General features: G+C 45.2%; 1 protein-coding gene across 2 annotated transcripts in view; it reads left to right on the top strand.

The window, feature by feature from the left end:
• Ctcf-dt (CTCF divergent transcript) overlaps positions 1–10,166 on the top strand; it is a 42,867-nt gene extending 32,701 nt beyond the window's left edge. Inside the window, exons 2-4 of one of the 2 annotated variants that reach the window (XM_077793241.1) lie at positions 6,060–6,259; positions 9,884–9,963; positions 10,080–10,166. In XM_077793241.1, the coding sequence (XP_077649367.1) occupies positions 6,060–6,259; positions 9,884–9,941 (258 nt within the window). In that variant the 3' untranslated portion in view covers positions 9,942–9,963; positions 10,080–10,166. Of the gene's footprint in view, positions 1–6,059; positions 6,260–9,883; positions 9,968–10,079 lie in introns of both variants that reach the window. The other variant, XM_077793242.1, reaches the window with a different exon arrangement.
• The last annotated feature ends 1,212 nt before the right edge of the window (positions 10,167–11,378 follow it).

The raw sequence follows: 11,378 nt of genomic DNA, 5'->3' as shown, positions 1-11,378 counted from the left end.
CACCAGGAACAGGCAGTAAACATATCCATGTGTACTCAGGGGCTTGATTGTGAGTCTCTAAGTAACAAAGAGACAGGAACCATAGAAGTCCTTGACACTATTGTCCTGGATTATAGCGGAAATTCGGGAATTTTTGTTTCTTTTGCAGTACTGGGGATTGACTCAGGTGCTTTACTAAACACTGTGTTACAACCCCAGACCTTTATATTTTCTTATTTTGAGACAGGGTCTCTCTAAGTTGCCCAGGCTAGTCTCAAACTTGAGATCCTCCTGTCTGGAGTTACAAGATATGTGCCACCACACCCAGCAAGTGAGTGTTCTATCATTCATTAATTCAACAAATATCTCCTGAGCATCTAGGGCTGGGCATACTGGTCACTGGAGTGACGGTGACATAGAACTATGGCTGTCCATATGCCATTGCCCAGGGCTCAGCAGAGCACTGTCTGAAGAACTCTTTCTCAGTCCAAAATTCTGGAATTCCTTTTCTAGAAAACACCCACATTTCCATTATTATTATTATTATTATTATTAGTAGTAGTAGTAGTAGTAGTAGAGATGGAACCCATGCATGTAGGCCTCATGCATGATAGGCAAGAGCTCTATAATGAGCTACATCCCCAGCCCTAAAATCTCTATTTTTAATACTTTTTTTTAAAAGAGAGAGAGAGAGAGAGAGAGAGAATTTTTTAATATTTATTTTTTAGTTCTCGGCGGACACAACATCTTTGTTGGTATGTGGTGCTAAGGATTGAACCCGGGCCACACGCATGCCAGGCGAGCGCGCTACCACTTGAGCCACATCCCCAGCCCCTAAAATCTCTATTTTTAATGAATAATTCCCTTATTCTTCACAATCAGTCAGCCATTCAGTCCTGTGTCTAGCCACATCTCTCCATTGCCACAGCTCATACCAAGTCCTAGGCTGCTATCTGTTCTGGCCTTTCTGTCTCCACTTTGTCAACAGCATCAGTGATCTTTTAAATCAAGAACTGGATCACAAACCAGCATGATGGTACCCACCACTTGTAATCCCAGCAACTTGAGAGGCTAAGACAGGAGGATCACAATGTCAAGGCTAGCCTGGACAAATTGGAGAGAACTTGTTGGAAGAAAAGAAACGAATAGAGTGAAAGAAAGAAGATGTAGCTCAATGGTAAAGTGCCCTGGGGTTCAATCCACAGTACCACAAGAAAAAAAAAAATCGGATCATGTTATTGTTCTACAAATCATGAATGGATCATTTTGTTCTCCTGCTGAAGAGGCTTCAGTGGTTCCCTATTGCCCTCAGGGTAAGTCTAGACACTGATGGGCCTCAAAGGCCCAAGATCTGGCCTGAGATGATCTCACCTCCTTATCTCCCACCTATTTTACACCTGGTCTGCCTTACACCAGCCTGCCTGTAACTTCCTGAACATTGTCCCTACGTTTTGGCCTCTGACTTTTCTCTGTGCCTCCCTTCTACCTGCAATGTTACTCCCCCCATTCTCTTGAAAAACCGCTCAAATGTGCCACCTCAGGGGGACCTGTGTCCTCTTGAAGCACCCATCACTGCCTATTTTCCTTGTCTGTGACCAGAACCAGGCACAAATGGGGCTGCAGTGAATAGAGGGAACACCTTCAAATTCACCTGGCCCTCTCCCCCTGCCCGTGGTCTTGAGAGAGGGAGGGGCAGCATCTGAGGGCCAGACATTTTCCCAACAACTACTACCCTGGATCAGAAAGGATACAGCAGAAACCCTTATACAAAGGAGACCCCTGAAGCTCAGGAAAGGCAGAAAGTTTCCATGGTGTTGTGGTTAGGAAGGACTGAGTCTGAGCTTCAGCTCAGCTCTCTGAGTCATCATCAGTTCAGCTCTGCCTGAGTCAGGCATTGCTCTCTGAGCACATCCTCCGCCTTATGCTGTGCTGGAAGCTGGGCACAGCAAGGAATCATGGGCACTTCTAACCTGGAGGAGTTTATATTCTTGGAAGGGTAGACTCAGGCCTGAGAAAAATCCCTCTAACAGATGGCATAGGATGATGAGAGCCCAGTGAACCCCAGGTGCTCACACATGGTGCTGTTCCACTTTAGGAAGTCATGCAGTTCATTTCCCAAAACCCAGAAAACCAGAGATTCACCTCACCCTGCTCCCTAGCCTCCATGGGTTACAGCCCTCTGATGGGCAGCTTCCCCCCAGCTTTCTGTGAAGAGAGAACAGAAGCCTGCTTCTTACTGTGGCTGTGGCTATATCATTCGCTCATTCTCCAGATATTCAGCAAGCATTTGTGGAATACTTGCTGTATGAACACCAACGCTGGGGCGCCCAGAGGTGATGCTGCACTACACTCATTCCTGTTCTGGTGGCTCACAGTCAATCAGAAATGGTATGATTCCAAGTCTCTGTGCCTTCTCTGTCACCAAAGCAGGGTGAGGGGAAGCTTGGGCCTAGGTGATGGGTGAATGCACCTTTCTTCATTGAGGTGGAGGACCAGGTGATAGGGAAGATGACATAGTTTGAGCAGGTGGCGTCTTAGGGCTCTGGGTACCATCAAAAAGAACATATCTAGAAGGCAGCTGGACATGTGGATAAAGGAAAGAGTCTCCTGGGATGGAGACAGCTTCTGAAGGAGACAGTGGTCAATCATATGACCAAGAGGTCAAGTGAGATAAGACCAAAAGTGCCAGAAAAGTAGGCTGATAGTGCACTTCAGTGTGTGGTGCGGGCAGAGGCATGTTTGAGAGGGCTAGGTGTGGGACTATAAGCCTATACCCACAACTTATCTCCACCCTCCATCCCCCGCCTGGACCCTACTTTCCATCATGTATGTTAAAGGTCAAGTACCAAGATGCTGACCTGTGTTTAAGTCAAGGCTTTACCACTCCTGCTGTTCTTGGAGCCTCTTCTCCTTTCTGATGCTTTAACTGCACCCATCCATTCACTCATTAAAATTGCAAATTGAAGCTGGGCACCTAGGTACACACCCTCAATCCCAGTAACTCCAGAGGCTGAGGCAAGAGGATCACAAAGTCAAGGCCAGCCTTGGCAATTTATTAAGATCCTCAGCAATGTAGTGAGATACTGTCTCAAAATTTTAAAAATAAATAAATAAAAAGGGCTGGTGATGTAGTTCAGTGGTAGAGTGACCCTGGGTTCAATCCCTAGTATCACCCCTCCCCCCCACACAAACAAAAATTCAAATTGAAGAGGCACTTCATCTCATTAATAACCAGAACAATGCAAATATAAACAAGAAGACACCCGTTTTTGGCCTGAGATTGGCAGTGATGACTAGGAGAGTAGGGATTGATTTGAGTGTTTCTGAGTAGTGTATTCAGTATATTTCAGGAAGTTAAGTGCAAATCTCCCTTTCATCTTGCCATTCCTCCTTGAGAAATTTATTCCAAAGAAATAATTGATCAAGCAGGAAAAGAATGGTGCCTGTGATGTTGATTACTGACTTGTTTGACCAGCGCTAAATGGATAGCACAGCTTATCAGTAGGAGAAAGAGGGCTGAAAGTGTTTTTTTTTTTTGTTTTTTTTTTTTTTTGATGCTTTGAGTTACTCTGTTGCCATTAAAAATAGATGTCAGGCACATACTGAGCATCTACTCTGTGCCTGGCATTGTTCCAGATGCTGGGACACAGTTGTGGACCAGATAGGCAAAAACTCTGATCTCAAGGAGTTTATACTCTAGCCCAAAGAAACAATAAATGAATTAACCTATAGATAAGATGATTTCTTGTTTTTTTTTTTTTTTGGTGGGGGGATTTAACTCAGGGGTGCTTTGCCACTCAGCCACATCACTAGCCCTTTTTTATTTTTTATTTTGAGACAGGTTCTCACTAAGTTGCTTAGGGCCTTAAGTTGCTGAAGCTGACCTTGAACTTGAGATCCTCCTGTCTCAGCTTCTGAGCCTCTGGGATTACAGGTGTGCACTACTGTGTGCCCAGCTAGATAAAATGATTTCTGAGAGAGAAGAGCTGTGAGGAAAACAAGCCATGATAATGAAGTTTGGAGGGATAGAACTAGGGGCTACTTTTTCCAGGTGGTCAAGGAAGTCCTCTATAAGGTAGTAACATTGGAGCTGAGACCTAGGACCAGGAAGCACTTGTGGAATGATCTATAGGAAGAATGTCCCAGTAAGATGAAACAGCAAGAGCAATGACAAGGAGGTAAGAATAGGTTGCTATATTCTAATTATGTAGGTTGGAGGAGATGGAAAGAGGTAAGGTCAGGTCAGGGTGGGGAGCAAGCATTTTATATCTATGAATATGGAAATGTGCTCAACACAATAAGCATAGTGGAGTGGAGAAGGCTCCAGCACTGCCTGTGTAGCAGGAGTGTCTTCAGGTGAACCTGCATCCATTGGCCCTGAGCGCTGTCAGTAGTGACCATCCTGTCTGAGCATTGCAGTTTCACTTGGTTGGCTTTTCTTTGTCTTTACTTAAACTAGGAAAGATTTGCAATGAACATGGGATCATTGCAAAAGGAAAGCAACTTGGCCATTACTTATTGGGGAATCTCCAAGTTGGCCTCTGCACTGGGAGGTGTAAACTTCTAGACCGGGTAGGCGGCTTCCCTGGGGACTCACCCAAGAGTGGGCAGTCTCTGCCCTTGTCCCTACTGGTCTACCTTTGGCCTCCAGAGGGAGTTGTGAGCAGGGCCATGCTGAGCTAGGGTGGGAAGTCTGCTTGTCGGTCCCTGAGGGCTGGGATGGGCGTCCTTCCTTCCTTCCTGACTCCCTTCTCCTAAGGGACAAGTGGGAGGGACGTCTTTGCTGCTTCCAGATCATGGGACGAGCTGTCCCTTCGGGTACCCTTTCAGGTCAGGCCCCAGAATGCCGACGTGTGTGGTGTGTAATTTTATTTCTGGGATTACCTACCAATAGGAGAAGGGTTCTGACAGAAACTTGGGAGGTGTTGTGGTGCAGAAGGCCGGAGCCACCAGGCATCTGGCAATCCCCTCCAGCTATGGGACGGTGACCTCGGCCTAGGATCCCCAAATTGCTGACCCCTGCGCTACCTCCGCCTAGTCCAAATCTAGAGTTGATCTTTGGCGCCACCATGTGGGAAGTGTCCGCGCTGCAGTTATAGGCTTGCCCAAATACCGCCAACTCTAGGGCTGCCCCATGGTCTCCAGCCCTTTTTTTGTGAATAGATAGTTACTGGTATGCAGTGACCACCCAACCTGTTCAGTCTGGTGCGTTGGCCCTGCTCATACTCAAACCTGGCCGCAGGTCAGGGCCCTGGAACACCACTGCCGCAATTAAAACTGTCTCCACATCCCCAAGCCTTTTCAGGAGGGGTAAGTGCTCCCTGTTCCTCCACTTCTCAATCCTCCCCTGCTTCAAGCTATTCCAGGTATATTGCTCACAGCCAGTTCTCCTCTCTTCGGAAGCTCCCTTTGACGTCTGTGACTACTCCTCCTGGGTCTTCTGAACTGGCTCTTTTCCTGATCCTTGGGGGCTGGGCCCTCTTTCCTTTTCCTTAATACTTCTCTCTGGGGCATCCCAACAACTTCCAGGCCCCCCTTTTTTTGACCCCGTGATTTCTAGAGTCTGAGTACCCCCGTCTTTCACTCCATTCCTTGCCTTAGAATGACCCTTGAGCACCCCAAATTTATTGTGTAGTCAACCCCATCTCCTCAGACTATTCCTCCTGACCCTCCGTCAGCCCTTAAGGGAGCCCTCTCCTTCCTACCTATGCCACCGTGCCCTTGGCTAGGCCACAACCTGCCCCTCCTGCCTGGCCTTTGTGTCCTTGTTTCATCATGCCCGTCCATTCTCCACAGAACAGCTGCATAGTCTCTGCATGCGATGAATTGACCTCCTCACTTCCCCACCGGCCCCTCATCTTTGGCTATGTTTCCCTAGAGGGTCCTACCTCTGGTCAGACTAAACTTCTTTGTGGCCCCTGAATACACCCATGCCTCCCCGTCTTTGCACAGGCTAGGCTGAACTCTTTCATCTGGCTAACTCCTTCTTACCCATTAGGTCTCAGCTAGGAAACAACTCTCTTTCAAATAGCTTCCCTGGGACTCATGCTGATCAGGATCTTCTTTCTTTGCCCTTACAGCGCTCCAGGCTTCCTTCCTCACTTTCTGCAGCCCCTTTCAAAAGGACCACCAGGGCTCTCCACTCCAAGGCCAGATCCTCGTTGCATCATGTGACTCAACTTGTGCCCGATTCCCACACTAAGAAGGTGCAGATCTCAAAAGCCACTGAGTTCCAGGAGAACAAGGCCATACTTGGGAGTCACCACAGTGAACTAGTGGGGTAAGAATGGGATGGGACCCAAGGGTCTTACCTTCCTGTCCAAGGCTCCCTTGTTCCCCTAGATGCCATTGTAAGCTGAATTAGGATCTTTGAAGGGCTGAGGGACCTGGACCAGAAGTCAATTGTCCTGGGCGAAAAGCAGCCATCAGCCTAGGCTCCTGAGAGCTGAGGGTGCTGTCCCAGGAAGCCAAAGGGTTTGCTGGTGTGCATATGGCCACAAGTCAGCACATTTGATAAAAGGACCCAATGAGTTTCCCTTCACCCACAGGGCTGCCCAGAGGGAGTGCTGGCCTATGTGTCATTCAGGGAGGACCTGAATTCCTAAAGGGTCCTGGTTGCAGCTGTTAGGTCCCCAGTTTAATTATTTCTAACAGTCACACAGAAGAGAATGTGCTGATATGGGACTTCCCCCTCATGGCCTTGGCTTCCCACGGATCTGATCTCTCCAAATTATTTTATTCCCACCAGACTAAAATCTGAAGATCAGCCTGTGTTCCTTCAGGCCAATGCACCCTCATCCTTCTCCAACCACATAGGACTCCTGGCTCTCCCTGAGACTGCTTTAGGTGGTCCCACCTCAGACCTTTGATCCTGCTATGCCCTCTGCTTCATGGGTGGGCCTAGCTCAGGGAGCTCAGTAAACCCTGATGAACAGAATTGCTCTGTAAATAAACAAAGCACCAAGCAAGCTGCCTGGTACTTAGGAGATGCTCCCTCCACCTTATTAAGTTTGCCCAAAATAGAATATAAAGGATCCATGTAGTCTTTTGTTGTTCCTGTTGTCTTCTTTTATTGCAAAACAAAATAAATACAGAAAATTGCATAAAACAAATGTGCAGCTTATGATAAAGTAAACCTCTTTGGCCCATCTAGTCTATTCTTGTACTCAGTTCCCAAAATTACTCTCCTTGTAGTTCTTGCAGCTTGCTCATTCCAGCCTCTGCCTGGAATTTATTCTGACCTTTATTTCTGAACATTTCCTCCCCCAGGTATAGAGAATCTTCCAGGACTGCACAGTTGCCTTACATCCTTGAACTTTCTTCCTTGTTGCTCAATACAAGTGTGATTTCTTGCTTATTGGCTATGAGTCTTGCAGGGCTGGGGACCATTGTGCCTCACTCAAAACTCCATGTCACAGGAACTTGCTGGGTGCTCAATGAATACCTGTTGGATTATGAATGATTGGAGGTCTTGGGCACCGGGAAACTATCGCCCTTTTTGGTAACTTGCCCAGTCCATGCCATCTTGGTCAGTTGTTTTAAATTGCCCAAAGACACAGGCTTTCTCTCACTTGAGCTGTCTGGATCCTTGCAATTTCTCTAGTCTTTCTCATGTTGTTTTTCTCCTGAGTTCCCAGAATAGCATTACATCTTAACAGTTTCACACTAAAACTGAAAACCTTCCCTGTGATTCCTCCTTACTTATTTCCTGGAATCTGCCTTCCAGCTCCCTTAGCTTATAAAGCCCATGACTCATTTACCCAGCCAGCCATGTCTTCTCCATTGGGATTTCTTGCAGGAAACCTGAGAGCAGTAAGGACATAGTTTTTCACTCTACCCCCTCTTAGCCCTTGCATTTCTTATCTAAAACCCTAGATTTGCTCTATCATGAGAGGCAGTGGAGTTGCTAGTTTTGCCTTGACTTGGGTCATCCTCATTAAACCAGAGCTCTGTACCTGCAGGGGCTCAACTCAGAACCTTTGCAGTTTCAAGATCCCCAATCCCAAGGACATAAAATCACCTTATTTCCTTACTGAGTTTCCACTTAATGACAATTTTTGGTTTTCCATGGAAATCTAGAAAACTATAGGAATATTTCTAATGTACTTTCAAGATGCCAAGCTTCTTATCCTTCCTAGGCACTCAGAAATTACTCCCACACACACATAATTTCTAGTTTAATTTTCTTTCTAAACCTTTCCTTTCCTTCCCTCCCTCCCTTCCTCCCTTTCTTTCTTCTTTTTGTACTTGGGATTGAACCCAGGAATGCTCTACCGCTAGGTTACATCCTCAGCCCTTTCTTTCTTTCTTTTCTTTCTTTCTTTTTTTTTTTTTTTAATTTCAAGACAAGGTCTCACTAAGTTGCCAAGGCTGGCCTTGAACTTACAACCCTTCTGCCTCAGTCTCCCAAGTCAGTGGTGTGTCCAGCTGCATTTGAACATGTCAGAACTGGGCTTTTTGGCTCATGCCTGTAATCCTACAGTTTGGGAGGCTGGGGCATGAGGATCACAAGTTCTAGGCCAGCCTCTACAATTTAGTGAGGACCTGAGAAACTTATGAGACCATGTCTCAAAATAAAAAATAAAAAAGGTTGGGGATGTTGCTCAGTGGTAAAGTGCCCCTGGGTTCAATTCCAGGTACCAAAAAAAAAAAAATCAGAAATTAGCTAAGCATGGTAGTGCATGCCTGTAATCTCTGTTATTTGAGAGGCTGAGGCAGGAAGTTTGCAAGTTTAAGACCAACCTTAGCAGCAGCTTAATGAGACTGTGTCTGAAAATAAAAAAAAACAAAAAAGGATGGAGATGTGGTAGAGCACTCCTGGTTCAGTCAGTACTGCAGGGAAAAAATGTTCAAATGCAAACTGCAGACTCAGTAGTCTGCACATAGTCAACCTTCATATTGGCTATTCCCTGAAAATTTGTCACCTGTCAAAATGAGAGGGGTTATGCAGATGTTGCCACACTTAGCTAGATGTCCTTAATGTGTGTGTTATTGTGAACTTTGGGAGAATCTGTTGTAGCTAGGTTGGGGGTAGGATTGCATTTTAGGGGCTCTTGATACCAATTATGAATGGCGCTAATATCTGCTAATGATGTGTAACATCTCAGTGGATGTTTGAAAGACTGGGTGTGTATTTGTGTTGAGTTCCTGAGGGTTGTCAAAGGCACTGCTTAATTTAAAAAATGCTTTGCAAGCTGAGCATGGTGGTGCACACCTTTAATCTCGGCAACTCGGGAGGCTGAAGCAAAAGAATCACAAGTTTGAAGTTAACCTGGGAAACTTATCAAGACCCTGTCCCAAAATCTTAAAAAAGGGGTGGGGGTGGGGATGTAGTTCATGGCTAAAACCCCCCTGAGTTCTAGCTCCAGTACCAAAAAAACCCAAAATACTTTTACAAATGTGTCAGTGAAATAAAGCTGAGTGATGGCATGTGGACAATGAATTAATTAGGCTTCAATTAAGTTTAAAAAGAACTTTGGAGAAGTTTACTAATTCTGATCATCATCAATAATACACCAGACATTCCTTGTACCCTTCCTCCTATCATATGAAAGTTATCAGAACCAAAATGGAGTCACTCATGCCAAATCTTAACAAAATAGTGTTAGGATACCATAAGGAAGAGGGCTCTCACACACACTTGTATATGACCAAAACTATTACAAGGTCTCTCTGAAAACCATAACCTTGCACAAAGGCCTCCACAACCTTATACAACTTACCATACTTCAATAAAGATGCCTACTCAGCAACTGCCTATTCAGTGTTGGAACAATGTAACCCTCGTTGGTGATACTTGTAGCCAAGGATAATCATTTCAAAACAATTTATGTTACCTTTCTCATTTTGCCTTTAAAAATCCTTGTCTTCCTGCCATGCATGGTGTGCACACCTGTAATCCCAGTGACTCTGGAGGCCAATGCAGGAGAATCACAATTTCAAAGCCAGCCTGGGCTAAATAGCAAGACCCTGTCTCATTCATAAGTAAGTAAGTAAATAAATAAATAAATGGAGTAGGGATATAGCTCAGTAGTAGAGTGCCCCTGGGTTTAGGACCATAAGTACTTACAAAATGCCCTTATCTTCATTTGCCTCCCTAGGTGCGACTGTGATTCATCATGTCATATATATCCTTCATTGTAATTCCTCATTTATTCCTGAGTAAATTAAATTCTTTGAAGAACCACTTTTTTGTGTTGTTATTTTAGTTGACACACTTGCTCTGCCCTGATATGGGAACATTTCACTCAGGTCATGATTTGTGGGCCTCAAACTGAAATGCAGAGTGTCTCATTCAAAACTATTATTTTCAAGATAGTGACAGCAGGGCTGGGGATGTGGCTCAAGCAGTCGCCTGGCATGCGTGGGGCGCTGGGTTCGATCCTCAGCACCACATAAAGATAAAATAAAGATGTTGTGTCCACTGAAAACTGAAAAATAAATATTAAAAACTCTCTCTCTCTCTCAAAAATAAAAGTACAGGAGAGCATGAAAATAATCATGGAACCCCTTTTGAGCATGGAGCAACCTGGTTTCTTGGGCTTGAGATCTGTGCAGTCTTAGGGGGCTCCATTTCACTACTGAATTATACCTAAATAATTAATGTGTCCTTTAATAGTGAGATTCACACACTTGGGTACAATTTGCCCATCTGGATGTCAGTTGTATACCAGTCCAGGGTGCAGGGGGCTCTGTATCCTGTGTGCTTACTGCTGACTGGCTGTCCTCAGTGTGTGTATGTGTGTGATATTAATGTCATGGATTTTGTGCTAGATGTTTCTGGCATGTCCACCACCCCTGGAGGGACATCTTTATTGCTATTTAGTCAGTATTCCAGAAGCAGAGACAGACCTTCAACCTGGGGTAATTCAGTACAGGGCTGGAGATTTTTAGAAATTTGATCAGCATTCCTTAGAATACAAATCTGTGGGGCCATAACCCTGAACAGAGGAGACCAAATTAGAGGTTCCAGGAGGTTCCTAAAGGGGAGTGGGAATGAACATGTAACCACAAGGGGGCGTACATTTATTTATTCTATTTCAATTAAAGCAAAAACTAAATCTTTGCTTTTTTTTTCTTTATTAAAAAAGCAATGTGGGGGGGGTTGGGCGGGGGTCAGGGGGTGCTGGGGTTGTGGAGGGGCAGGGGGCGCTGGGGTTGTGGCTCAGTGGTAGAGCGCTCGCCTAGCACATGCGAGGCCCTAGGTTCCATCCTCAGAACCACATAAAAATAAATAAATAAAATAAAGGTATTTTGTCCAACTACAACTAAAAAAATTATTTTAAAATTTTTTTGTAGTTATAAATGGACACAGTACCTTTATTTTACTTATTTATTTTTATGTGGTGCGAGGATTGAACCCAGTGCCTCTAAACAAACAGTCTACCACTGAGCTACCA

This window comes from Urocitellus parryii, chromosome 15, assembly GCF_045843805.1.
Source record: "Urocitellus parryii isolate mUroPar1 chromosome 15, mUroPar1.hap1, whole genome shotgun sequence".
Lineage (NCBI taxonomy): Eukaryota > Metazoa > Chordata > Mammalia > Rodentia > Sciuridae > Urocitellus > Urocitellus parryii.
This window is presented reverse-complemented; position numbering and strand designations above follow the sequence as displayed.